Genomic DNA, 26,409 nt, shown 5'->3' with positions numbered 1-26,409 from the left:
CGTCCAGAAACGCATTCCACTCCGTCATTTTTAATATCCGCACGCATATCGCTCCTCAATCTAGCGCATCCCGCGTTCACTCATTTCCCCTGCACCTTTGCAACCCCCCGCCCCCGCACGTGAGCGGGGGAGGGGTTGTGCTGCCGCGTGGCTCCACTCCGGCTCCATCGTGGATCCAACCGTGCTCCACCTGGCTCGAGCTATGCTCTACCCACGATTCCATCGGCTTCAATCGTCCCTCACCCGTGCTCCCCATGGCTCCACTCGTGCTGCACGTGGCTCTAACTATGCTCCATTCCGGCTTCACACAGCTCCATCCGCGGTCCACTCGGCGCCACCCATGCTCTACTCATAATGGCAACGCCATAACAAGGCTCCGACTTAGCTCCATCTAGCTCTATCAGGCTCCACAAGATCTCCACTGCTTCCAATCGTCCTCGCTCCGTGATCTTCCCAGCTCCACCTGGACTGCCCCCGTGCTGCACCAGCCTCCCATCGCGGAGTGTGATACCGTGGGTCCATGGTTTACTGGCTTCACACGCAGGGGATGCCTCCACGACCCCACGTACAGGTGACAGTGTCCTCCCTTGGGGGTGGGTAGGGAGGAGGGTGGTGGTGGAGTGGCTGTAGGGCAGCCCGCAGCTCCTATCCGGTGGAGGGGCTGTGGGGTGGAGGGAGTCAGGGGAGACAGAGATACGGGAATCCCGTTATGTGGGTGGGAGTGGGAAGCGAAGGAGGAACACGAAGCGAGCCAGACACTGCGCAGTGGCATTACGTAATGTCCCAGGCGAGCGGGTAGAAGGGAGGGAGGGGGGAGCAGCGGAGGCAGCGAGAGCGGGGGAGCGTGGATCAGCTGATATCATGAGGGCGCCACCAACCATTACGTCATTGTTCTGGCGATGGAGCCTCCAGCGTGGGCGGCCAGTGAGGAGCACGAACGGGGGGGGCGGGGGTGGATGGAGAGAGGGGTCAGGGCTGGCGATAAAAGCCGGGGAAGGAACCCGGGGCCGGACTTGACTGAGGAGGGAGCACGGCTGCAGGGCGCGGTCTAGGGTCGCGGGGAGACTTTTTGTGGGATTCGGGGATGCGGGGGACCCAGACGCGGGTTCAGAGGCGCGGGTGATTCCTGATATCTGACGGGAAGAGACGACAGCAGGAGCATCAAAAATCATCATGAGCAACATTCCCATCAATCATCATCAGCAGCAGCATCTTCAGTGAGATTGACACCATTATCAGCAGCAGTATTATCAGTATTGAGATAATAATTATCATCAACAGCATCATCGTGAGCAGCAGCATCAACATTGTCAGTAGTGTTGTCATCAGTATCATCAACGTCAGCATTGATATCACGATCGATTTCAGGATCAGCACCATGGACAGGGGCGCGCAGTTGTGTGTGCGTGGCACGGGCGGGGCGCTACAGTTACGGCCATACAGATAGTGACACACACACACGTATACACACACAAAGACACACGTGTACACACTCACACGTGTACACACACACGGGCATACACATAAACATACATACACCTTAATACGCACATACACGCACTTGTTTACACATACATAGGCATGTAGGTATACACACATGCATCAATACATACACACTTAACTATATAGTATGCAAACACAGATACGCAGACTGTGTATACACACAATACTCTCCATGTAAACACTCACACACATATACACATGCACGGTTATGATACACAACACACAACAATAACCACCGTTCGCCACTCAGCAGCGGTGACATCACCACGGCGCTAGTGCCAGGCTATGTGCACACAGATACGCACGCACGCGCGCTGCACTTGTAAACACACACACGCACGCGCGCGAGTAGTTTACACTTGGCACACAAAGAACACCACCATCGGCTCCACTGGTGGCGCGCTGGCTCGAGCTGGGCGCAGGGTGGGCGCAGGGTGGACGCAAGCCGCGGGCGATGGACATGCTCAAGTGCGTGGTGGTGGGAGACGGAGCCGTGGGCAAGACCTGTCTGCTCATGAGCTACGCCAATGACCAGTTCCCCGAGGAGTACGTGCCCACCGTATTTGACCACTACGCAGGTGAGGTCGGGCGCACGGGGTGGTGCAGCGAGAGGGGGGGGGGGTCGTGAAGGGGGGAGGCGGGGGGCAGGTTTTGTCCAACGCCTAAATCCCGGGGTGGGGTTGGTGGACGCTGGTGGCACCTGTGACAGGTACCTGGGACAGGTGTGCGGGCGTGGGGCGTGAGCGGTGTGTGTGCGCCTTTGTCTTTGTGTTGCTGTGCGTGTGTGTGTGAAGTGCTGCGTGTGTGAATAGGTGAATTGAATGTCTCTTTCTACGTAGTATACGTGTTTCTGTGTTGGTGTGTGTCTGACGGTGGTACGTGTAAGCATTGTATGTAATAGGTACTCGCTGATAGCTCTTGTCCCTACTGTCCGTTCAGCAATCGGTGTAGTGTGTCAATGGGTGTATGTGGACGTGTGTGTGTCAATGAGTGTGTTTCGATGGAATTTTTTGAAATCGGAGTGTACATGGGTGTGTATCTAAGCATTGGTGACTACACGTGCATGGGGAGCGGTAGAGTAGAGGCTAGCTCACCCCATTATGTACACGGCGACCAGCGTTCGATCAATTCTGGCTCACGACCAACATCAGTGACGAATGTCTATACCGGTCTTTGGCCTTTCCCTCGGTTGACTCAGCCTTAAATGAGTACCTGGTGCTTTGTATACATCGCCACTGGCGAGGCTTAGGCGGGCGGGAGGGCGGGCGTGGTGCTGGCCACACCAGCCCCTCTAGGTGCTCGCTAAGGGTGCAACGAGTCAGCATGGCTCGACCCGACGGGCCACCTTGCGCGACTGACTCAGGTGCGCGTGTCTGGCAGTGAACGTGACGGTGGAGGGGGAGCAGTACCTGCTGGGACTCTTTGACACGGCTGGACAGGTGAGCGCGCGTGGGGGACAGGTGAGGGGTAGACGACAGGTTAGGGGTGGGGAACAAGCAAGGAGTGGGACTGGCTGGGAAAGCACAACTAAGTCCTGCATTGCTCCGAGAGCATGGGTGCAGTATACATCTCGGAGGCATGGCTGGGAGAGGGCATAGCTGGGAGTGCACAGGTAAGGAGGATAGCTGGCAGGGCGCGACTAGCAGGGCATAGCTGAAATTGCACGGCTGCGAGGCTATGGCTGGCAGGGTATGTCCGTGAGTATGGCTGGAAGGGAATGTCCGTTAAGCCATCGCGCTGTGCCCAGGAGGACTTCGAGGGACTGCGCCCGCTCTCGTTCCCGCTCACGGACGTCTTCCTCGTGTGCTTCTCCGTGGTGAACCCGGCCTCCTTCACCAACGCGCGCGATCTCTGGGTGCGCCAGCTGAGCGCGCGTCTCCCGCGCGTGCCCTTCCTGCTCGTAGGCACCCAGGTGCGTGCGCATGTGTGTGTGTCGGGGCAGGTGTGTGTGTGTACAGAGAGGTGTGTATGTAGAGGGAGGTGTGTATGTACAGGCAAGTGTGTGGGTGTGTGCAGGCGGGTGTGTGCAGGCAGGTGTGTACAGGCAGGTGTGTGTACAGAGAGGTGTGTGTGTGTGTGTACAGAGAGGTGTGTATGTAGAGGGAGGTGTGTGTACAGGCAGGTGTGTGTGCGGGCCGGTGTGTGTGTATGTGCGGACAGTGGTGTGCGGCCAGGTGTGGAGGCAGGTGTATGGGAAGTCATCATAACTTAGTGACGAATGGTGGCTGTTGCGAGTGTGCGGTCCGTGTGGTTTCCATGGTGACCCGAGTGCCCCGCTGTAGATTGACCTCCGTGATGACCCCAAGACGATCGCGCGCCTGGGCCTCATCAAGGAGAAGCCGATCCCTTACGAGCAGGGCATGAGGATGGCCAAAGAGGTGCCCTCACCTCTCACCTCGACATTCAACTCACCACTCACATCGTCAATCAGCTTTTATGAGCTCACCACCTCACCGAGACACTCACCTCGACATTCATCAAACCACCACTCCCTTCACCACTTACCTCATTACAACTGATATAAACTCACCTCTAACATCATCTCTCCCCCTCTCACCTCATCGCACCATGTACCTTGCCTTGTCGCTCACCCTCATCACTCATCGAATTCCTCACTTCGTTTGCCAAACCCAATGTGACCCCGTCCTCACTTGTTTACCCCACTCCCCTGTAGCCTCTCGCCTCCCCACCATCCCCCGGCACCCTAGCCGCCCCCCCCCACCCACCCCTTGCCCCCCCCCCGTACTGCATGGGAGGTGCGGTATAAATATTTAATGGAGATCGTGATGCCCCCTCTCCTCCCCGCCCCGTTCCCCCATCTCCCGCTGCCCACCCCCACCCCGTGCCCCCTCCCCCCCTCCCTCCGCCACCCCCATCAGATCGGCGCGCATTGCTACCTGGAGTGCTCGGCGCTCACGCAGAAGGGCCTGAAGCCCGTGTTTGACGAAGCGATCCTCGCCATCCTGAGGCCGCGCCGCGCGTGCCGCCCCAAGCACATCCACTCGCGATACTGGCAGTGCTGCCTCATCACGTGACCAGTCCCTCCCCCACCCAAACCCACCCCCAGATCCCTCAAATCCTCTCTTGATGCACCCCTCCGCTCCCTCCTGATTCCCCGCGTCTCTTTGATGTTCATCTCTCCTGATCTTTTATCGCCCCTGCTCCCGCCCGCCTATCCGAGCTCTCCTCTCGACCCACCCACCTGCTCCCTCTCTCCATTATTCTCAGCTTCCCACGGCTCTCCGAATTCATGTTCCCCAATGCTCCCATAATCCCCTAGAACGTCCACCCCCTCGCTCCCGTGACCCTCACCGCATCAATCCCTTATGTCCACCATCAACACCATCACCCCTCGAGGCACATTGACCCCTTAATCGCATCTTTCTTCACACTGAACATGGCCATAACCCAATCACATCTCTCCTAATCCTGCTCCCATCACTCCCGTACCCGACCCCATCACTCTTCCGTTGGCCTTGAATTTAACCTTTACACCCCCCCCCCCCCCCCCCACCGAAATCAGCACACCCCACTCATTATCGCCCCCTGCCGCGTGACCCATCTCACACTCACACGCCCCCCATCCAACCCTTCCCAGGTCCCGCTAAGAACCTCTGGAGCCCCCAAATTTGACTCCTGACCCCTTGGCTCCAACTGTCCAACACCACCTCGCCCACCCTCTCCCCTCATGCGGCTTCTCGGGGGTTCACCCCCAGCCCATTTCCCCACCGCCCCACCCCCTCGTGCCCTTTCTCACCCCCAACCGTCCCAGACCCCCGCTGTCCCCGCGGGGTTCCCCTCACACGCGAACCCTCAATCGGGGTCCGCCGACTCCTCGTCACGCGTGAACAATGAGCGGGTTGCACGCGTGGCATCACCAGGCGGCACGGACACTCGAGGTGCATCGGCGACGGTCATGATGATGGTTGAGAGGATACCCCGATGACGATGGTGGAGATGAATGTGATGAGAAGCCACCCTGATAAAGAAATGGGATGTGACGACGAGGGGCACGCCCATCTGCGAGCAATCCACAAACTTCAACAAAGCCATCAGAACATGGAGCTCGGCGACACCACACGTAGAGAACTCGATGATGTTGATGATAACGATGATGATATTCACACGCTATCTGGTGATGATGTCTTGCACAAGGAATCCTGGATAATTGAGGATTAAATGAATACATGATTGAGGGGAAGATGGGGCTGGAGGGGAAGTCGTGCTCCTGATGGAGGATGGGGCAAGTGAGCCCACACCCTGGCAGTGACCTTGGAGAAACGAGATCGTGGTGACCCTTTGGGTCAATGACCCCTGGGGCCAATTTCCGCTGGAGGTCAGTGACCTCTAGGTATTTGACATCTGGAGCCTCGTGACCTATGCAGCTGATGCCCATTAATTAGAACTCTGCGAACTGGAGGATACAGCCCCTAACGAGGATCCGCTACGTCTCTCGTTGGGAGGTCCCCGACTGAGGTACGAGGGGGATGGGATTAGAGACTCGAGAGGCGCAGGCGGTGACGCAAGCTGGAGGTCCTAGGGCCCTGTGGCCCAAAGGCCCTGTGACCCAAGGGCCCTGGAACGCCACCTGCTCCAGTCACCCCACGACCCTCGCACCCCATGCGTTGTCCTGTGACCTCGCAGCGGATTTGAGACAAATTTCGGAGTCTCGGTGGAGTTTATGACTCGGAAGCACCCACTCGTATTGCACATCTCGTCCATATGATGCTGGTTGTAATTTTGCTGATTGTGATGATATGTTGCTAATGACTTTTGATGGTAATGATTTTGATGGCGGTATTTTGATGATTTTAATGACGATGAAGTTGATGATGCTGATGGAGCCAGAGGGCAGATGGGATCAATAAAGGCCTGGATTTCACACGGACACAGAGTTGAACCTGCTTGGGAGTGGTTGACGGGCGTGAGGGCAGACGTCACTTCGGCCTCATTTCCATGACAACACGGCCACGCGGATCCAGTCGCAGCAGTAACACGACACGGGTAATGGGACAATGTGGGGGGTGCAGCCCCCAATCCATCCCTCCCTCCCTCCTTCCCCCTACATCTCTCAATATCCCCCACGCCCTCCATTCCCATCTCTTCCTCTCTCCATCCCCGTCCATCTCCTCTCCCTCTCCCCGCAGCCCCCATCCCATTAACGATTCGGGTCATCGTCACCGTAGACAGCTCTTCCCCATGACGTCATCTACCCCCTCCCCCCTCTCCCCAGCGCCCGACCGACGCACAGCGTCTGATGAATTTTTAAAACCTTGAGACAGTGGGGTCAGCGTCGTCAGAGCACGGCTCTCTCCCTCCCCCCCTCCTCCCCTTCTTCCCCCCTCCCCGCTATGCACCGTAGTGGCCCTGGTCTGGCTGCTCTCTCACCAAACGTCACCACGAGCGACGAGGAGCGACGAGGAGGAATGTAGAGAACCGCACTCTCATGCCGCGGCACCACGTTTATTACCACTTCTACAGCCGCGCCCTACAACTGCACCAAACTCGACAACCACACCGCACTGCAACCTGCATGCCAATTAAGAGGGTTACACAAACCACATCCCACCACCACCAACACCTCCACCCAGAATCCCGCCCCAGCACTGTGGAATTTCCACCGCTAGCTCAGGGCAGTGTCGTCCCATCGCTCGTCAGCGCCGGAAGACTATGAAGGGTATTGCCTCCCACCAACACACAACCGCCTACAACCACAGAGGTAGATGACGAGAGCTATTCGCCAGAAAGAGGTGAACGTTGAGACTTCACAGTGCCATCACTTCCCCCCCTCCTCCCACCACGCTCCCCCCCACCCCCTCACAGCTCCTCCCGGGGCTCTGTCTCCTTCAACTCCTCGGGGTGGAAGTCGGGGTTAGGGCTGCCGTCGGCGAGCAGCAGGCGGTAGGCCATGTACCCCACGATGGGGTACTTGGCCTTGTAGACCCCGGAGAACACCCTCTCCAGAGACTCCAGCTGATCCTGCGTCAGTCCGGACTGCAGCGAGGCGAGGGCAAAGGGGGACATGAAGGGGGTGGGGGGGAGGGGGTGAAATATGGAAGGGGCCTGGGTGCGGGTGTAAAAACTGCTCCCATTCCCCTTCTGCCCCCCCCCACCACTTTTCCCCACTGCCCCCCCCCCCTCACCGTGTCACTGATGAGATCTTCCGGAGCGAGGGACATCTTGGCCACGGCCCGCGTGGAGTCTCGCCCGGCCAGCGCATTGTAGGAGGCCCCCTTCCCGTAGTACCCTGCCCCCCCCCCCACAGAGCGCATGTAGGGAAGCACACAGTCATTGTTTGATGGGGTGGGGAGTGGATTCATTGATCGCGGGGGGTGGCTAGGCAGGAGGCATCTGCTTAGCAACATCATCATCAACTCCATCATCATCAACTCCATCATCATCATCAAGCTTGATTATTTCAGTTGAGCCAAGCAACAAGGCAAGATCCCTATTTCATTGAGCCAAGCAGTTCTGTTACAAGGACAACCACAGTCCAAGACCGTCGGACGTGGAGGCAGTTACAGGGCATCGCAAGGTGGAGGGAATGTGCAAACTGACAGCAAAAACAACAGCGAATTATTATTCATGAAACCCACGCCAAAACTCACTGGAAATCTCTATCATTATGATCATCATCCTCACCGTAACAGCTACACCAGCATCACAACCACTACCATAAAAAACATCATTAACGGAGCGAACTCAATTGTCGCCGCCACGATCACTACCATCGCGTTTGCACGAGGAGATAAACAATCCCAGCGGCACCTCCAGCACCCTCCACACCCCACGTGGGAGATCTACGCCCCACGAGAGAGATCCACGCCCCACGTGGGAGAGCCACGCCCCACGTGGGAGATCCACGCCCCACGTGGGAGATCCACGCCCCACGTGAGAGATCCACGCCCCACGTGGGAGATCCACGCCCCACGTGGGAGATCCACACCCCACGTGGGAGATCCACATCCCACGTGGGAGATCCACACCCCACGTGGGAGATCAAGTCAGCCGCACTGGACACCGCTCACTACTCTCAACTGAATTCGGCTAAAAGCCTCTTCAAACGCGTGTCTCTGGGCGTGCTTTAAAGATGGAAGCGAGCAGGAGGGGCAGAGGTGATCGGGCAGGAAAATCAGCAGCAGTAACAGCATCAACAACAGCAGCAGCAACAACATTTCATCAACATCTTCATAGTCAAAAACATATCCATCATCAACCTCAATAACGATAACTATCATAATACATCACCGGTACCATTCTCATCGTCCTCATCATCATAATCCTCATCATCTGCATAACGAGCAACAGCGCCCATCATCATCATAACCTCATCGCCATCTTCATTCGTCTCAATAATCGTAGTCGGCATCGCAATCAATCACCATCACAGTTACCCTCATCCTCACCATCTGCCGCCCAAGCTCACTCCTACTTATTATTATTGCAACCCCCACCCACTCGCTATCCCCCACGGATGGATCTCTAAACTCCCTCCCCCCACCACGTGACCCCCGCGCACCTTTCCCCGTGGAGACGTCGAACACAACTCCATTGACGGCCATGTAGATCGGCTTCTCGGGCTGTCGGACAGAGGGGTGAGGGGTGGGGGGTGGGGGTGGGGAGCGCACAGGGGTCAGCATCGGACCCCTAAACCCTGGATCCCACAGACCAAGGCACAAGAAACCCCGGGTGCAGGTAGGCATGCCGGCAGACACAGGTGAATGGGCAGGTAGGCAGGCATGTGGGGAGGGAGGTGATCGCGGGGGCCCATGCAGGTACTCAGACAGGTGAGGCTGCTGTAAGGTAGCGAGGTAGGCAAGTAGGTGGAGAGGTAACCAGGGGGGCAGGTGAACGGGTAAGCAGATGCGCAGGACCACGGATATGCATACAGGTGAGCTGCCAAGTAGGAAGGTTAACATGCGTGCAGATGGGCAAACAGGTAAATAGAACAGTGAGGTGGCAACTGGACAGGAAGTTGAACAGGTGTGTCTGGACAATTGAGCAGGAATGCAGACAGACAGGTAAATCTACAGGTGAGTACACAGGTAATCCCATGGGGTGAATAGGTAGAATGGTGAGCAGTCAGGTGAGCAGGGAGTCTGGGGAGCAGGTCGACAGGTGAGCAGGGAGTCAGGGGAGCAGGGAGTCAGGTGAGCAGGGAGTCAGGTGAGCAGGGAGTCACGGGAGCAGGTAAATAGGTGAGCAGGCAGGTGAGCGGGGCCTCACGTCGTCGCCGTTGTACTCCGCGATGTCCGCATCCGTGAAGAGCCGCACCGGCTCCTCCTGTTGCCCGGGAGCCGCCGTGGTGGCGGCCACAGCGACGAGCGACAGAGCCAGCACTGCGAGAACCCCTCTGCCAGACCCCCATGGGAGCGAAGACCCCCGATGGGCCCCCACGCTCCTCGCCATGTCGCTCGCCCAGGAGGAGACGCCACGCGGAAGCCCCCACGTGCAGGAAGTGCGCTCACTCAGGGCGCCGTGCCGAGCACCGCGCGCGTCGATAGTAAAGCCAACCGCGTTCGTCTTACCTGTGTCACGTAGGGCGTGGTTTCAATCATCGTTCACCTTTAAGGTGGGGTATGGATTACAACCCATGAACGTGAGAGATGGCGACGGCGTGGGGAGGCCTTCATCCAGCAGTGGAGTGAGCATGGCTGCTGCTGGGTGTAGAGAAGGTCAGGGTCGCTGTCGGCAAGGGGTCACGCGCGGTGACACCGGGTCACGTGGCGCCCGCTGGCGGCTGCCCCACCCCCACGTGACCCGGCTCGTGAGAGTCACGCGGGGGCACTCAAGGGGTAGGGGTGGGGGAGTTGCCGTCTTCGCGAAGTTTACACAACGCAAATATTAATTGCAACACGATTAACAAAAAATATTCCATTGATGTTTAACTTAAAAAAAAACAACAAAAACAATCAGCAACAACAAAAACATTCCATTGATATTTAACTCTTTAAAAAATATCCACTGAATGATGTACTTTATTATCTTCAAAAAAAAACATTCGCAACAAATAAATACAATTTTAAGGGAAAGAAAATAAATTAAACATTTTGATTTAAAGCTTTCGTGACTGCAGGGATTCATATTCTTGGTTCTTTCGGTAAAGTCACGTAGAAGGGAAACAATACAATAATAAAAAAAACAAGAAAATGAAACATTTGTCAAAAGTAAACAAAAGCCACGAGTTTCATAGACCACGCCCCTTTCCCCCAACCCCGCCCCTCGTGGACGACCACGTGGTGTGACCGAGTCTCTCGACCCTGCGGCTGCTCTCGTCTTGCTCGGAGGGGAAGGGGCGGGGAAGAGGGGTCACGTGGGCGCAGGGGCGGGGCGACAACCCGAGGGGGTGGGGCGAACTCGGGGCCGGGGACGCTGCCGACCACCGCCGTTGTCCACCCGCGCAATTCGCGGTTAGCGGTTGTTGTTGTTTTATATTGTTGATGTTAATGTTGTAGTTGTTGGTAGTTCCGGTCGAGGCGTCGGTCGCTGCTGCAGGCGGTGGGGAGTTCTCGCGCGTTCACGGCTGAGATGGCGGCGTGAGGAGATGATGCGCGCGGAGTTTCGAGCCAATTCCTACTCCGAGGTGAGGGGAACAATCAGCATCATCAGCAGCAACAACATCAGCAGCATCATCATCAACAGCAGCAATGACAACATCATCAGCAGTATCATTAGCAGCAACATCAGTAGCAGCAACAACAGCAGCATCATCACTAGAAGCAGCAGAATCCTCGTCAGCAGCAGCAGCAACATCCTCATTAACAGCAACAGTATCGTCACTCTCCAGCATCGCCACCGTCATGGCGTCTCATCTATCAGCTCGAAACTTCTCCACTCAACTCACCTACCCCCTCTCCTCACCCACCCCCTCTCCTCACCCACCTCCTCACCCTCTCCTCACCCACCCCCTCATCCCTCTCCTCACCCACCCCCTCACCCCTCTCCTCACCCACCCCCTCACCCCTCTCCTCACCCACCCCCTAATCCCCTCTCCTCACCCTCTCCTCACCCACCCCCTCACCCCTCTCCTCACCCACCCCCTCACCCACCCCCTCATCCCTCTCCTCACCCACCCCCTCACCCCTCTCCTCACCCTCTCCTCACCCACCCCCTCACCCCTCTCCTCACCCACCCCCTAATCCCCTCTCCTCACCCACCCCCTAATCCCCTCTCCTCACCCCTCTCCTCATCCCCTCTCCTCACCCACCCCCTCACCCCCTCTCCTCACCCACCCCCTCACCCCCTCTCCTCACCCACCCCCTCATCCCTCTCCTCACCCACCCCCTAATCCCCTCTCCTCACCCACCCCCTCATCCCCTCTCCTCACCCACCCCCTCTCCTCACCCACCCCCTCTCCTCACCCACTCCCTCTCCTCACCCACCGTCTCTCCTAACCCACCCCCTCACCCTCTGCTCACCCACCCCCTCTCCTCACCCACCCCCTCGCTGTGCGCGCTGCCGTCTCAGTTGGATGAAGATGAGGAGAAGGCGAACGTCGTCAAGGAGAGACGAGGCGAGGAGGCGGTCACCTCCTCGCCCAATGGCAGCGTCGGTGACGGTGAGTTGTTGCCGTCTAGGGCTTCACGGGGTCCCGACGTGTGGGGTCCCAGGGATCAGAGTTCATGCCAATCATGCTACGCCACTCACACCCAGGGGGTTCTGGATTTTCGGGGGTTCAGTAGGGGCCGGGGGGAGTGAGTAGAACGGGTCCCCCGAACGCCGCGCGTTGACGAGGTGGTGGTGCGTGTCTCCCGCAGACGAGGAGGAAGATCCACCTGGTGACGAGGTGGTGGATGTGGGGGGCGAGGGGGACGCTACAGCTGAGGAGGTGTTGGGGGGCATGCGAAGGTTTCGCATGCGCGTGAGTAAGGTGAACAAAGTAATTTATAATATCATAATGCCCTCTATCTTGGACAACCTCACTGGGTCTCAAAACCAGGCCTTAATTTCAGCCGGGTTTGTGTAAAATATTCCTGCACCCGGCACACCACATCCAGTATACATATTGTATTGGCTTCGGGTGCCACCTCCCTGTCTACCAGCGGCCCAGACAACATTGAGACGTGAAGGCTGTGCTTCTGGAGGGTCTTGCTACATTGGGGTGTTTGGCCGATTCCATCAATGAGCATTCATAGTCCCGTGTGGCAGGACACTGGAGAGCCCGGTCACATTGGACACAACTGGATCACACTGTTCGTCGGCATGGCTGAGTGGTGCTGCGTATGGCTCACGCCACACAGGGACAGCTGCCATCAGTGCGTCCGCTAGGCTAGCAAAACTGCAATCTGAGACAGTCGGTTAGGTTTATGGGCACAATATGAATGCCGGTGGTTGCTGCTGCCTTTGCTGCAGCTGTGCCTCAAGAACCTGGTGTCGGTGCTGCTCGTGGTGTTCTACCTGGTGCTGTCGGCAGTCGCCTCCTTCGTGGCATACCAGTCCATCTCCGACTTCCAGCACCAGGCACAGCACCCGGCCATGTCCGTCTCGTACAAGGCGGTGGAGCGCTACGACGCGCCCGGTACGCTGCCCTCCCCCCTCCACCAGCGCTACTCTGGCCAGGGTGGCTATAAGCGGGGTTCGGGTATTTTTTGGGGTCATCCTGAGTCAGACTTGGGGTTGAGGCTGAGTTTGGGGATCACCCTGATGTGACGTCAGCTGTAGTCGTGCTGCTGCTGCTCCCCATGCGCCCACCACAGGCATCGCGCTCTACCTGGGCAGCGCCGAACTGCTGTCGTGCCGCCATTACTTCCACAGCGGCGTGTCGGTCATGGAGAGGCCCGGCCAGCCCGGGGACGTGCGGTGCAACATCTTCACCGTGGCCTACCCGGACCCCTACCACAACACCTCGCAGGTGCTCTCCGCACGGCACCCACAAGCACCACGCAGTGCGGTGGCGGCGTGACAGATGACGGGGCAGCGCACGCTCCCGTGACGCTGATCACGTAGTCCTTCACCTCCTGCAGTGTTTTATTATCATTACTATGTTTGTTTACCCAGGAGAGCCCGCGTCTCGTTATTCTTTTTTCAGGAGGGTCTTTCCAAGTTCTTGTCGGGGGTGACGTTGGCTATATATATTCCAACGTGGGTGGTTTTGCAAATTTGTCAAATCCTGCCCGTGACGTCGGCATGCAACGACCTCCTCTTACGAATGGTATCACGGGATCTTGAACGTCCACTGTGAAACAGATGGTGCGTAGTCAAACTTTGAACCGCTGCAACGAGCGGCGATTGCGGTTCCGCTGGGCTGCAGTGTTGGTTTGAATGTTGACTTAAAGGTCGCGTGCCAAGCAGCAGCACTATATTGCTCCGTGTAATTTACTGCACGGAGCTGTCTCGTTTACTGGGCTTTAGGGCTTAGTTGCTCACGGAATGTTTTGCACATTGCCGTTAAGAACGGAGAAGGTGGCACGTGGCCAGTAGCCGCAGTCACAGCGAGAGAGGTGTGTGTTCTGCACCTGTCTATGAAGTATTGTGTACTGTGAGGTGGCTCAAAGGTAAGAGCACAGAGCCAGCACGCGGAGAGCTTGGTGTTTGAATCTTGATGGCTGCCTGTGAATAACCGGGGTTTGGAGTGTTGCGAGGTGATGGTCTCAATTGGTTAACAATGACTGCACAAAAAATTAATAGCTTTCAATTACGTCCTGCACATGTTACAAAATTTCAGTTATATTGTAAAACTGTCAGTTTGATTGTCGTGCGATGAACATGACTCTCATACAGTAGAGCAGGTGGAAAAAATAACATCCCCTACTGTTGCTTGAAGGGACCTCAGAAGTAGCTCTACAATATTCTCTTCTCCAAGCCATTTTCTCACGTGAAGGGACGCAGCGGTCGTGCGCGAGATCTGAAGGGATCCTTCGTCTCGTGAAAGCGGCAGGGCATTCAGGATAGAATTGGGGTTAGAGGTTTTTAAAAAGTTAAAGTGTAGTTTACCGCAACGTGCCGCCATGCCGTGGAGTGCCGTGCAGCGCGGTGATGGGAAGTGCGTGGTTGCGCGTGTGCAGAAGAGTGCGCTGGTGGTGCGGGGGCCTGAGCGAGTGCAGGAGAAGGAGCAAATCTTCCTCCACTTCCGTCTCAACGGCAGCACGCAGCAGTTCAGCGCCATCGACTACCTACTCTTCTCCTCCTACGTCAGCCTTGAGCGCAGGTGCTCGCCGCCGCCACCACAAGTAGTCGACTTGAATGTTTTAGCGGCTTCATCCACTAGCCGACTAATCCCGCACCACCGTCCTTCCGAGCGGCGTTCACTTCCTTTGCAGCGCAAGTCCCATGAGAATCCCAAAATGGAGCGACTTCCCAAATTCCATGAGATGTAGCCCTTTTACTCACCCCCTCCTCGACAGAAACACAGTGAGGAAGAGGCCGGGTCATTCGGAGGTCAAAGTGCTGAAGTCCGGGTTCTCGTTCAGCTTTTGGCCGCCTGTTAGCAAACGGGTTTTTCAGGTGTAGCGAGTTGATGGTCTCAGCCCGGTCACCCAATTAGTGCACAAAAATATAAAACTGACAAAATTTGGTTCTACGCTTAATTTGCCAAAATTCCAGCGCTAAGAGTTAAAAATATTGGGTTTGACAATCATTTTCAGGTTGTGTGGGAAAGTGTTGGTAGATAAGGTCACTCAAAGGTAGCTCTGTGATACTTGCCTCTGCGGGCGATTCTGTCACATGAAGGGTTGCACTGCTCTGTAAGAGATCTGAGTGGATTCTACATCTCATGGCATGATAACTGTCACATCATGCCCTTGCGCTTTAAAGATAAAACCCGAGGACAAAGACACAATTTTTTTTATTACATTTCCACTCAACGCTTGGTCATACCACGTGGGTGTGGGAGCACACGGAGGTCAAGGCGGCAGCGGTTTTAACTGAACCTCGGCTCGTGCCGGGGGCCGTTAAACTATAGGGCACTAATGCGAGGCACACATAGAACGCTTGGTCAGAAGCCGCGTTCAACCAGCGGAAGGCGGGAGGAAGTGAGAAATGCTGATAAGTATCTGTGAGCGGTGCGTGCTGGAGTCACGCACTCGAGAGACGCTATCCCAGTGCCAACCTCATTGTAATAAATGTTGTACATTCCACAAGTCAATAAACAACTGGCCAAACATAAAGCTGGACCCTCCTGAAAACGGTCTTGGCACTCACTGAAGCTATGCTTTAAAAGTAGGCACGTCATGATTATCATCGTGAGATAACGCTCGTTTATTAATGAGACCGCGTTGTTTCTGGCTGTTACAAGCGTGGGCGTTGCTCATCTCCTGTTTACAGCCCAGCTGAGCTAGAGCTGGAAATTCTGCATTGCTATGGGGGCGGGGCGAGCGAAACGCGTACAACAACAACTTCTGTTCGTTTTTATCTCTCCCGGAAGGGTGATTCGCTGAGTTAACCACTAACCGGGGATCTGAACTTGCAGCCTTCCAATTGCGAGCAAAGCGCTTGAACAGAAGTTGAAGTCAACTATAGCGATTGCCCATGGGAGAGGCTGGTGTCATAGGAGCTTGCAGTCCACGGTAAAGCAGAGTGGCAATACTGCAAGTGGGTTACCGCATTCTTTTAGGTTCAATGTTTCAACGGGCCCTGATTACACTTCATACTTCATATCCCAACTTTATTCTGGTATGTCTGCGTGTGACTGACCAAGTCACGCATGCTGCTAACGTTAATCACGACTGTTGTTACATTTCCACGCCTCCATTGCTCGCCTTTGTGGTCAACAGAGACCGGCGTGGTCAATGGTGACGTAGTCGAAACCAGAATAAGTGTGCAATACGATTGACCTAATTCTCTGTTCTCGATATTTGCCACCACCTCGTGTGTGGAGGGTTGAACCAGCAATTGCCTGCCATAATGGACGTTATCATAACTCGCGGAAACAGTGCTCGTGAGAAAAGTATGTGCCCAGCTTGCTCGGTCTGTGCGAGTTTATCTCTGCATCTGAATTTCCGCACCGGATTTTGCTCGGCAAACGACTCGGAGGCGGCGACTCGGGCAACAGCTGCGTCTCGCCAACGCTCACCCCCCCCCCCTTGTCACCCTCCACCCTCCCCGTGCTCTCCCAGCACCAACCGCCCGAGCTTCATGATGCAGATGGAGCGAACGCAGTCCATGTGGACGTTCTCCGGAGGCTTCCGCACGTGGGTCAAGATGTCGCTCGTGCGCACCAAGACGGACCGGCCCTCTGAGGAGTTCACCCTCGAGGTGCCACCACCTTTTTAAAACGACACAGTGAGCGATGTTACAGGGACTAGGGGTTAAACGATACGGTCGAGCGATGTTACAGGGACAGGGTTAAATGTTACGGTAAGGAGTGTCATGGTACTCAAGTGATTTCACTGCACTGCCGTATATTGATGTGTAACAGCCAAGTCTCCCGCGCATCTCCCTAATATACCGAGGCCACGCCCCCCTTCTCGATCATTCTCGCTGACTCTGGACGCTCACTCCATGGGCAGACTCTACCGTCCTCTTCTGTCACCTGACCACGCTCCCTTCTCAAATATTCCCGGAGCCACCAGTCTCTTCGCAATCACAACTGATACCCCTGTCATTACCTCCCGTGGCCACTAGTGCATTCGCACCGCATACAGGCTGTCATTACATATGTATAGGAGTGATGTCATGAACACTATAATTATGCTCCCGTGTGTAACTTTTATATTTTATATTTGACTCGTGATGCTTCAGTGTTGTATTGGGCAACCCGGGACACACAGCTGTGGTATGTACAAGATAAGAGCCGTCTGCTGTAATAAGGCTGGTTCGATACTCTTCCCCGCCATAGGAATATGGAATTGCGACTGCTGTCTTAGGGCTGTGAACGGGAGACGAGCACCACCTCGATGCTCAGAGCCGTAAGGTCATGCATGCTACATTTAGACAATGTTGGGGAAGTCTTTGCGGGCCTATAGTCGCCGCTCCAATTTTCCATGTAACGAACGTAGGATTCCCAACCCGGGACAAATCTGATGGTAGCGCCCTCTAGTGGGCACTGGGGATGACAACTTCCAAAGAGATCAGAGGTAACGTGACCACCCGAGGTTGTTGGGCACTGTAAACTATCAACAACCAGGAGTTCACCGTTTTCAGAAAAAATACTCGCTTTTCATTGGCCAGGCAGGATACGCCATCATTCTACACCAGGCATCGGGAAAACAGAATCCTACCCGAGGGCCGTATAGAACTTTCCGAATGGCTTATGTGGGCAGCCACACATTCACTCGCACCTCGACCACGTTTGTTGGCACAAAAAGCCCTTGCGGTGAGATGAAGCAACCGAGCGTGGAACTTCATCGCCGTCGTCTCTCACGCGGCATGTCTTTCGTGTGCGCGGCGCAGTCCAGCGTCGTCAAGTATAACGACGAGCGCCCGGAGAGCGAGCGGTCCGACGAGCTCTTCTTCATCGTCTTTGAGTGGAAGGACGCACTCATCCAGGAAGTGCAGGGGGTGAGTGACCCCAACGACATTATTTGCAACATTCATCCCAACTGTTGGATGTCACGAATAATTTTTTGTTTGCTGCAAACTTATTTTTAAGTAATTGCAGTCAAACGTTAATTGCAGGAAAATATATATTTTAATTAACATTAACAATAAGTTCGATTTCGCATGTACCGAAGTTGTTTTGCTCTGCTTGCTATTTGCTTAATGCGGATATGTTTATTTATATATTTATATATGTATATATTTACATATTTTTTTCATGCCTCAGCAGCTCTCCTTTATTTTTTTCACCTGATGACGATTGCTTGTGTTGCGATCGAAACGTCGTGAAATTTTTATTTTATTATTTTGCTATCTACGTGGCTTTACCGAAAGACCCAAAGAATATTAATTCCTGCAGTCACAAAAGCTTTAAGTCAAGATAAAAACATGTAAATTATGTTGTTAGGTTTGGGTTAAGGAAGCAGAAAAAGGCTAAAGAGAGAATGTAAACAAGATGGAAAATAACGATTCATTACTCGGAACACAGAATCGTGAAGATTCATTGCATCACTGCAGGGGAAAACCGGTTCATTTCCTGGCCTCGCTGTGGTTGTGTTCATGTGTAGTAGTAGAGTTAATTTTTTGTTGTTTTATTTTTTACCTACGTGACTTTAACGAATAGAACCAAAGAGTATGGATCCTTGCAGTCACGAAAGCTTCAAATCTAGAAGAGTTAATTCTTTTAATGAGTGGCTGTGCTGCTACACTGCAGAGTTACTGAGTAGTTACTTCAGGGCATAGGTGTTGTCGTGGTGGTATTGTGCAATTAACGTGCTGTGTCACTGCGTGGTGTAGTGATGGTTTTATATTACTGTGTAGCAATGGTATCTAGTCGTGTTTGTACTGTCTCAATGTAGTCGTGTTCGGTGGTATTTAGCAGCAATTCTACTTTGTCGGTGTAGCCACGTCACTGTGCGGCGAGGACACGGAGTTGCCGTGTGGTGGTGGCAGCGGCGGTATCATAGCGCCGGGCAGTATCAGTGAGCCATCTCCGTTTGCGCGCGGTGTTAACGCAGATCGTGACAGCAAACCCGTGGAGCGTGGCGGCCGTGCTGTGCGGGGTGCTACTGCTCATCTTCAAGGTTGCCGACTTTGCGACGAGCAGCGTGCGCTGGATGATCCGCGTCCGCAAGCGAAACCGCCGGCACCGTGTGCAGAAAATGAACAACATGGCCGCGTGACTCATTCACTGGGGAGAGACCAAAGTCGTCGCGCAGTTTTCTTTCCTTTGTTTAGAGAATTATGACCGCAGTTAGGTGGAGGAGATACTTGGACACGGCGCCAGTCCAGTGGTGGTAATGAAACTGAGCTCTTCTATGTAAATATCGCACTCGTTTTGGGACCACTTGGTGATAGCCACTCGTCGTCATCTCTGGATTGGAAGAGCCGTGTCTGTCGTTGCTCCTCCATCGATTTGGAGGACTCGCGGGGGATGATCGGAGCGAATGCTTCTTTTTCCACCATGCAACCAAGCGACGCCAGTGCCAAGCCAGCCCAGTGTGCGGCTCAGGAGGTGCAAGTGTTGTTTTTCCATTGCAGAAGGCGAGCCGTGCCACCGACATAATACACAATGAACGCGGGATGAAACTTATTAACCTTTGTCCCGAGCCAGATCCAGATTTCTTGTCACCAGTTGTCCAGTTAGATACTGGGTCGGCTTCATAGCCAGTGGAAAGCTACCTGTACCACAATGGCCCTGTCCTGGCATGGCTCTGATGTGCAAGTGGGAAAAGGAGTATAAGATACCATAACGTTGATCTTTAACAAACATATCCTATAAAATTTAACCACTAGGTCCCAGTGGCCAAATTGGGCTTCATAATTAAAATCTAGATTTGGCAAAGTGTTTGATTGTTTGCGCAAGTTCTGCAGCTGCATGGCAGCGCCACTACCAGGGGAGACGGGTAAACAGGCTGCGGGGGGGGGGGGTCGCAAACGACAGTGGATGGGGACAGGAACAGGTGACAGCTTGTGGAAGATGGGATGTCCTTCAAGCTCTGGCCAGTTAAGTTATTCCCTTAGGCGCCATCCATTTAGTACGTACGCATGGAGGAGGGAGGAGTGTTTAACCCAAATGCGTACACTGCGTACACTTGCATATGGGGGGGGGTCTACTGACAATGTACGGACGCATAGGAAACGGGGGTGGGGGGGGTGAAGCCTCGATAATAATCTGTCTCCACTGGCCTTCAAATGAGTTAGAAACACGTTAATATTATTAATCCTTTATCGTTTCTGCGTGGATTAATATCGTCCGTTCTATAGGATTCCAGGGGGAGGGGGTGCGTCAAGCGTACGCAGGTGGGGGGGGGGGGTAAAAAGTACGCGTGCGCACAGGGAAGGGGGGAGGGGTCAAGTTTTGACAGATTATTGCGTACGTACTAAATGGATGGCCCCTTAGCTCCTATTTAAATCCGTGTCTATTTGGGGAGATTGTCACTGGAGTTGTTTTATGGAATTGGCCAATGAACCTCAGAACAGAGATGACCAGTATCTAAGTATAAATTAAGTAATTTCAATACATTTGTAATTGGCATCTAAATTATACACTTAAAACTAATTGGTAATTTTTGTATCTCAGCGAAATGACCCATGGTTCTGACTTGCATTGAAATTACATCACCCCAGTAATTTGTAACTAGTGCATTTTTACCCATCTTTGCCTGCCAGGAAAGTATGTGTGCGTGCGGTTTTCACAAGAGGACACGGTGCAAGCACTACCAATCCCCTGCATTTCACAGAGACGCCAACACAAAGTGTGATGCATTGTTTTTACATCAAACGTACAAACGACGATTGTGATTTTAACACTTATTCCGACAAACTGATTGCATGATCGCTCTGCCTGTTGTAAGGCCTGCTCGTGGCTTGCCGTGTAGTAAACGGTGGCTGTTGCACACCGCTTCCGCTGCGCAGTGAGTCAACGCAGAGGACACATACAGGAATAGGTTTTACCCTTTCTGGCAATAAAACAGGTGTTAAGATTTCGATTTAAAGCTTTCGTGACTGCAGGGATTCATATTCTTGGTTCTTTCGGTAAAGTCACGTATAAAAGGAAATAATAAAAATGTAATTTTCTCACGACGTTTCCATTGCAACACAAGCAATCATCAGGTGTGAAAACCACAGCAAGAAAATTTGAAAAGTGGCATTTTCGAATTTTCTTGCTGTGGTTTTCACACCTGATGATGATTGCTTGTGTTGCAATCGAAACGTCGTGAGAATTGTAATGTTAAATTTTTATTATTTTATTATTTCCCTTCTATGTGACTTTACCGAAAGAACCAAGGACAGGTGTTAAGATGTTGAAACACCAAATAGAAACCTTTTGCAAGGAATCATGTCTACATTAACCAAAGGTACTTGTGGTGAACATGCAAACAAACATGCTCCGATAATACTGTATATGCATTGTCTTAGGAACTGATTGGCCTACACCAGACACAGCCTTCCTTAGGGCCTCGTTTCATCAGTGGCAGACCAGAGAACGCCGAAAGGCGAACAGCACAAAGACAACGCCACTATCACAGCATTTATAGCTCGGGGCGAGCAGCTACAAAATTGGACCTTTTAGTCAATATCAAAGTATGAACAAATAAAACAAATGATACTTTTTTCATAGTTTTGATATTGGCAAGGTCTCATTGTGACATACAGGACCGTGTGCTGGAAACACAGTTTAATTTCAGCAGTGTCCTCCTTGCATTTTGGGAACACTCGATTTTAAGAGACAATATTTGACAGTCGATTTAATAACGAAATTGCTGGTTAGGTATTATGCTTGTTCACCCAGGAAAGCCTCGTGAACCCCTAAGACTGAGGATCCTGCCAATTTTTTTTTGCAGCAGAGGGCATTGTTGCAATGTTCCCAATTAAGTGATTTTTTTTACATTTGGACTTTGACACCAGCACACGTGACATGCTCTTTTCGATTAACTTCGCGGGATCTTTAAAGTCAACTGTGACACAGGCAGCACATTAATGGTTGATACATGTGCAGTATTAAACAGGGCGTCCGTGGACTCGAACAGCGAACCTCCAACAATATATATTCTTAGCTCTTTCGGTAAATTAACGTTGAAGGGAAACAATAAAATAATAAATATATTTTATTGTTTTATATATATTTTATTGTTTCCCTTCAACGTGACTTTACCGAAAGAGCTAAGAATATGAATTACTGCAGTCACGAAAGCTTTAAATCAAAAGGAGCACACACACCACTTGACTGCCTGTAATGCAACCAGCAATGGCTCGGTCAGTCGTGTAGGGAGACCAGTCGTTAATCTGTGACCACGTGAAATAACCAGGCTATTAATGGATATGAGAGAGAAAGCGAAGTCTTCTCAAATTGCTTTATTGTATTCACAACATTCGGCCTTGAAAGGTCAAAGACTGAAAACACGGGTGATCGCGATGCCATTATTCGTGCACCAGTAAAAGACGGCATCCGATCATCGTCTTTGGAATGAAAGTTTCCTCCGCTGATACTCTAGAGCATAAAAATACCTTTTTTAAAATAATGTATTTGTTTTATTTTACGAAAGGCATTCATGTAAGTAGGTAACAAACGTCACTCTCGCACCACACGGCATTCTTGAGCCACCCTGACTGCGCCCAGTGAACCGCTCTCGTAATCTACGCACCACCACCACCGTCGGCTCGCGACATCAAAGCCCTGTCGTCATCACCACACGACACCTGATCCAAAATCCCGCTCGCAAACTCGTGGACCTGCCGCCCCTGTTCATCTTCACAAGGGCAAACACTTAAATCGGTTTGATCCATGATCCTTTAGCATTAAAAAGCAAACAAAACCGTGGAAAAACAGCTCTGTAATAAACAGTTGGACTGACCTGTGCTGACCAAGGGCATCGCATTTCCCGGTGTCTGTGTTGTGCTGCTGCAGTACAAGATAATCTTGCTGTGTGTACTAGTGCTCCATCAACCGGCACTAGTTGTGGGGCTCACAGGGCACAAACGATGTGACCCCGGGATCGATAGGGATGGAGTTAACACATGGCTTCACAAACATATGCAGAGGTTAAAGATAAGATTTTGACTCATGGAAAATTTGGGCTTAGGCAGGAACGATCATAGGTTGGATATGCACCTACGCACGATCAAGACTAAATGATGGAGTGGGAGCCAATGTAGGGAAAGTGTCGGAGAGGACCTCCACCATGGAGACAGAATGATAAAATCAGTGCTTGTGCAGGTGCTAAGTGGATTCATGCATTACAGGACCATGGGACGGTGACAGCTTTGGAAGGCCTTTATCCAGCAGTGGATTGACCATGGCTGGTGATGGAGGTTGGCATTTGGGATAGAGCTACTGATTGGTTGAAGTGCTGCTTTTCAACAGCAGCGGCGCTAATTACGGCACCACCCAAGACACAGCGCGCGTGTGTAGGCGTGATGTTCGGCAAAACACAGCCGCAGGCCTTTCCCGTGGTAGGAGACACCCACGGGTGTGTCCTCACCTGGTGAGTCAGTCAACGACAGCTCACTGGATTGGAACTTGCACAAAACACCTAGGCGGCGCCATGGGGGTTCAATTTTTTCTCTACTGCTCACCTAATACTAGCCAGGTCGTTGATACACTGGCGCAGACTGCAAGTGACTAGTAGCCGCAGCCATACTGAGAGCGTATACTGGATATGGTGTGCCGGGTACGGGATATTTTTTCGGACCACCAACCTGGACAGACCGAGCTGTATTGAAGCACTGGTCCTATTGGGATCAACCATACACACCAAACAGGGTGCGCGTTGCTTTAAAAAGACCTTCGTGTCTTTTTGCACAGGTCCCTGCATGCACGGCCACTCAACCGCGATCCACCTTTGTTGATCTGCTCGAGATGATGGCACTCCACCTCCCACACACACCCCTACACTACCTGAACCGCCCAGCGCCAACAGCCGCTGAGGCATTGTTTAACTTTACAGATGCAGTCCAAAAAACACGTGGCTCTTGTGGATACGGGAACCCACACTTGCGCAAGTATTTAGGCCATTTGACACGAGTTTAAAAAAATGTTAAAATTTGGGATGACGTTCCGAATGAACCCGCATTGAGGATTTGAATTCGCGAACCTTCCGATTGCAAGCCGCTCGCTCCACCACTGGGCTGCCCCTGGCCTCGTACTCGGGTGTTACCACGATGTCACGGCACTGGCGTATTAACCCAACACACCGTTGCGCTTGTGTCGGACAGCTAGAGAGACCCAGCCTGCTTGTGTTCATACACCCAGGCTAGGTTGCATCTACATTTATACGAGAAGCAAAAGATCCAGTTTCAGGTTCGACCAAATTTCCACTCTGGGCCATCTCATGACAAGTAGCTAAACGACAGTAATCCTTGTACTTGGCAACCGACGCGTCCACTGCACCGCATATAAACTGCCTGGAAAACCTGGACCGGACTACAGTCTAATACTCCGCACCGTCAAGCAAATCACAGGAGCTACTGAGGGAAAGAGCAAACAAGTCATCAAGGTTCACGATTCCCGGAACAAAGCGAGGCGGGGCGGCAGCCTTCTCCGCACCTATGCCTCTCTTCGCGTCAAACCCAAGAACAGTTCACAAATTGACCGCCAGGTTTAGCGCGAGGACGCGGAACGAAGATTCCCACCGGTGTACAACGAGGTGCTCCAAACGTGCCAGCGGACGGCGCACGTGGTGGTTGGGCAAAGGGAAAACCCAAAACCGCAAGTGATGTAGCTGGCGCAGGCGGGCAGGAGGGAGGGGAGGGTAGCGCAGCATGCGTGGTGGAGGTGTGCTCATACGGCGGCTCGTGCCATCAGCAGGCCGGCAATCACAACCAGATTGGCCTGCTAGCTCTTATAAACGTCATTACACGTCTTTTTTTTTACGGCTTGATTTTTTTTTTACTTTTACAGAATAACGGAAATACTATGCAACATCTTTACAAACTTTTTCTGAATAAGAGTAATGGTGTAAAGGTCTCAATCCCCCCCCCCCCACCCCCCTCTCCCCGGCCATCTGCACCTCTGACGTGAGTTTGTATTGAGCACACCTCCGTCCGTTCGCTTTGTCAAAAGCAACAAAAAATATAACGACCTTTACACGGAGTGCCCTTATAACGCGCGCGCACACACACACCTTCCCAAGAACAGAACCCAACTTTACAAACCGGTACTAATCCATGTGGAAACAAGTGAAAGTGCCGGGGCGCACCCCAACAAATGAAGTCGCAGGAAGAAAAACTTTGGGAAGAAACGCAACCCGGCCGCTCGCTGCGTTCTTCTACGGAACTTCGAATACTCACGTAGAACACCTTTGCATTAAGTTTCTCTTTTACGTTTTAAAAACCAAATTTGAGACGCTAACGTCTGCGTAACTGTTTACGAAAAAACCCTGTGGAAGACAAAGGCATATGTACAAGGTGTCTGACGAGTCGATGCTGCGTCACGTGACGCGCCCGATTCCTGGATGCACTTCAGGAACGAGCTCTTGTCCAGATATGTTTGCGGTATTTTTTTTTTTTTTGCTGAAGTACGTAACGTCCGAATGAATAAACCTGAAATGTTTAATCGCAGTGGGGCGGAGGGTATTATTTTTTTCGGGCAGAGGGAGTCGAGGCGTTCGTGTACAGAGCACTCGCTCTGGGGAGTGAAACCACCACACATGCACCCTCTCGGCATTCTTGTCGGCCAACGCTGCACACACGCACGCATGCGTACACGCGTACAAACACATCGCGCGTACAAACACAGTCGCTCGCATTCTACGTGCGCATGCTGCACCCGACACAAGACGCGCGCTCGCCTATCGTCTCGCTCTCTGGACATTTTGCACCACCTGTTTATTTATTTTAAAGCTCACGCGCGGTGAGTTTAAGGCCAAAGGACGTTCATATACTTAGAAACGCAACGCACAAACACCCACCATCTCAAGCGTTCCTTTCACCACTTTTGATGTTTGCAAATTCGTGTTATGCCCCCTCAAAGAAATAGAAACTAAAATTATAAAGTAAAAAAAAAATAGGAGAGGATGTTGGAGGAGGATGAAAACCTGACGTGGGGACACCCGCGGTCTGCGGGGGGGGGGGACGAGGAGGAGCTAGCTGGTGCCTGCCGCGCGAGCGCTGTTGTTGTTGGGCGACTGCTGCAGCTGCAGCTCCTCCAGCCTCTGCCAGAGATCTTCACGCTCCTTCTCCCGCTTCCTCTCCCTAGCATGCCGCCACACACACCACACCGCACACACCACACCGCACACATCTCAGGTGGGGGGTCTCGCGTATCAGTTGGTTGCGAGATGTTTGAGGAGGAAAGGATCATGCACGACTGCTGCCACCCAGTGGCAAGAATTGACCTTTGAATGCACACGATTAAGATTTTTCCTAGGCCAGTAACACATTTGCCGAATCAATTAACATTCTCTGGTGTTTGTTTTCGTGCCATTTGAT

At 53.0% G+C, this 26,409-nt stretch overlaps 4 protein-coding genes across 4 annotated transcripts in view; 2 read left to right on the top strand and 2 right to left on the bottom strand.

Annotated features, from left to right (window-relative positions):
* The first annotated feature begins 993 nt into the window (after positions 1-993).
* LOC116947239 (rho-related GTP-binding protein RhoQ-like) lies at positions 994-6,391 on the top strand. Its single transcript, XM_032962756.2, has 5 exons — positions 994-2,081; positions 2,884-2,942; positions 3,251-3,415; positions 3,786-3,881; positions 4,383-6,391. Exons 1-5 carry the CDS (start codon positions 1,958-1,960, stop codon positions 4,536-4,538), a joined length of 600 nt encoding a protein of 199 aa, XP_032818647.1. The 5' UTR covers positions 994-1,957; the 3' UTR covers positions 4,539-6,391.
* Positions 6,392-6,952: 561 nt separating this feature from the next.
* NENF (neudesin neurotrophic factor) lies at positions 6,953-10,228 on the bottom strand. Its single transcript, XM_032962760.2, has 4 exons — positions 9,730-10,228; positions 9,023-9,083; positions 7,647-7,750; positions 6,953-7,497 (listed from the first exon to the last, which is right to left on the bottom strand). Exons 1-4 carry the CDS (start codon positions 9,910-9,912, stop codon positions 7,321-7,323), a joined length of 525 nt encoding a protein of 174 aa, XP_032818651.2. The 5' UTR covers positions 9,913-10,228; the 3' UTR covers positions 6,953-7,320.
* A 610-nt stretch (positions 10,229-10,838) lies between these two features.
* PACC1 (proton activated chloride channel 1) lies at positions 10,839-22,834 on the top strand. The gene is made up of 9 exons (XM_032962761.2): positions 10,839-11,086; positions 11,971-12,061; positions 12,261-12,373; positions 12,856-13,021; positions 13,200-13,354; positions 14,508-14,650; positions 16,557-16,695; positions 17,833-17,940; positions 18,996-22,834. The coding sequence occupies exons 1-9, from the start codon at positions 11,048-11,050 to the stop codon at positions 19,158-19,160; spliced, it is 1,119 nt and encodes a 372-aa protein (XP_032818652.2). The 5' UTR covers positions 10,839-11,047; the 3' UTR covers positions 19,161-22,834.
* The window catches only part of LOC116947244 (serine/threonine-protein phosphatase 2A 56 kDa regulatory subunit epsilon isoform-like), a 35,268-nt gene continuing 31,179 nt past the window's right edge, over positions 22,321-26,409 (bottom strand). The window contains exon 13 of the mRNA XM_032962762.2: positions 22,321-26,172. Coding sequence (XP_032818653.1) covers positions 26,064-26,172 — 109 coding nt within the window. The 3' untranslated portion in view covers positions 22,321-26,063. The remainder of the gene's footprint in view (positions 26,173-26,409) is intronic.

This window comes from Petromyzon marinus, chromosome 29 (assembly GCF_048934315.1).
Source record: "Petromyzon marinus isolate PM22_M1 ecotype Great Lakes invasive population chromosome 29, UKy_Petmar_22M1.pri1.0, whole genome shotgun sequence".
Classification (NCBI taxonomy): Eukaryota; Metazoa; Chordata; class Hyperoartia; order Petromyzontiformes; family Petromyzontidae; genus Petromyzon; species Petromyzon marinus.
The sequence above is the reverse complement of the archived record's forward strand: the minus strand, read 5'-3'. Positions and strand labels throughout refer to the sequence as shown.

What these genes read in the sequence shown, in the direction of transcription:
- LOC116947239 (XM_032962756.2), top strand. Translation starts at nt 1,958, where the DNA reads ATGGACATGCTCAAGTGCGTGGTGGTGGGAGACGGAGCCGTGGGCAAG. An exon ending in TCTTTGACACGGCTGGACAG is followed by an intron (nt 2,943 to 3,250) that starts GTGAGCGCGCGT and finishes CGCTGTGCCCAG; the next exon opens with GAGGACTTCGAGGGACTGCG. An exon ending in GCATGAGGATGGCCAAAGAG is followed by an intron (nt 3,882 to 4,382) that starts GTGCCCTCACCT and finishes CACCCCCATCAG; the next exon opens with ATCGGCGCGCATTGCTACCT.
- NENF (XM_032962760.2), bottom strand. Translation starts at nt 9,912, where the DNA reads ATGGCGAGGAGCGTGGGGGCCCATCGGGGGTCTTCGCTCCCATGGGGG. An exon ending in CGACGTCTCCACGGGGAAAG is followed by an intron (nt 7,751 to 9,022) that starts GTGCGCGGGGGT and finishes GGGGGGGGGCAG; the next exon opens with GGTACTACGGGAAGGGGGCC. An exon ending in AAGATCTCATCAGTGACACG is followed by an intron (nt 7,498 to 7,646) that starts GTGAGGGGGGGG and finishes GCCTCGCTGCAG; the next exon opens with TCCGGACTGACGCAGGATCA.
- PACC1 (XM_032962761.2), top strand. Translation starts at nt 11,048, where the DNA reads ATGATGCGCGCGGAGTTTCGAGCCAATTCCTACTCCGAG. An exon ending in GAGCCAATTCCTACTCCGAG is followed by an intron (nt 11,087 to 11,970) that starts GTGAGGGGAACA and finishes CTGCCGTCTCAG; the next exon opens with TTGGATGAAGATGAGGAGAA. An exon ending in GGAGCGCTACGACGCGCCCG is followed by an intron (nt 13,022 to 13,199) that starts GTACGCTGCCCT and finishes CGCCCACCACAG; the next exon opens with GCATCGCGCTCTACCTGGGC.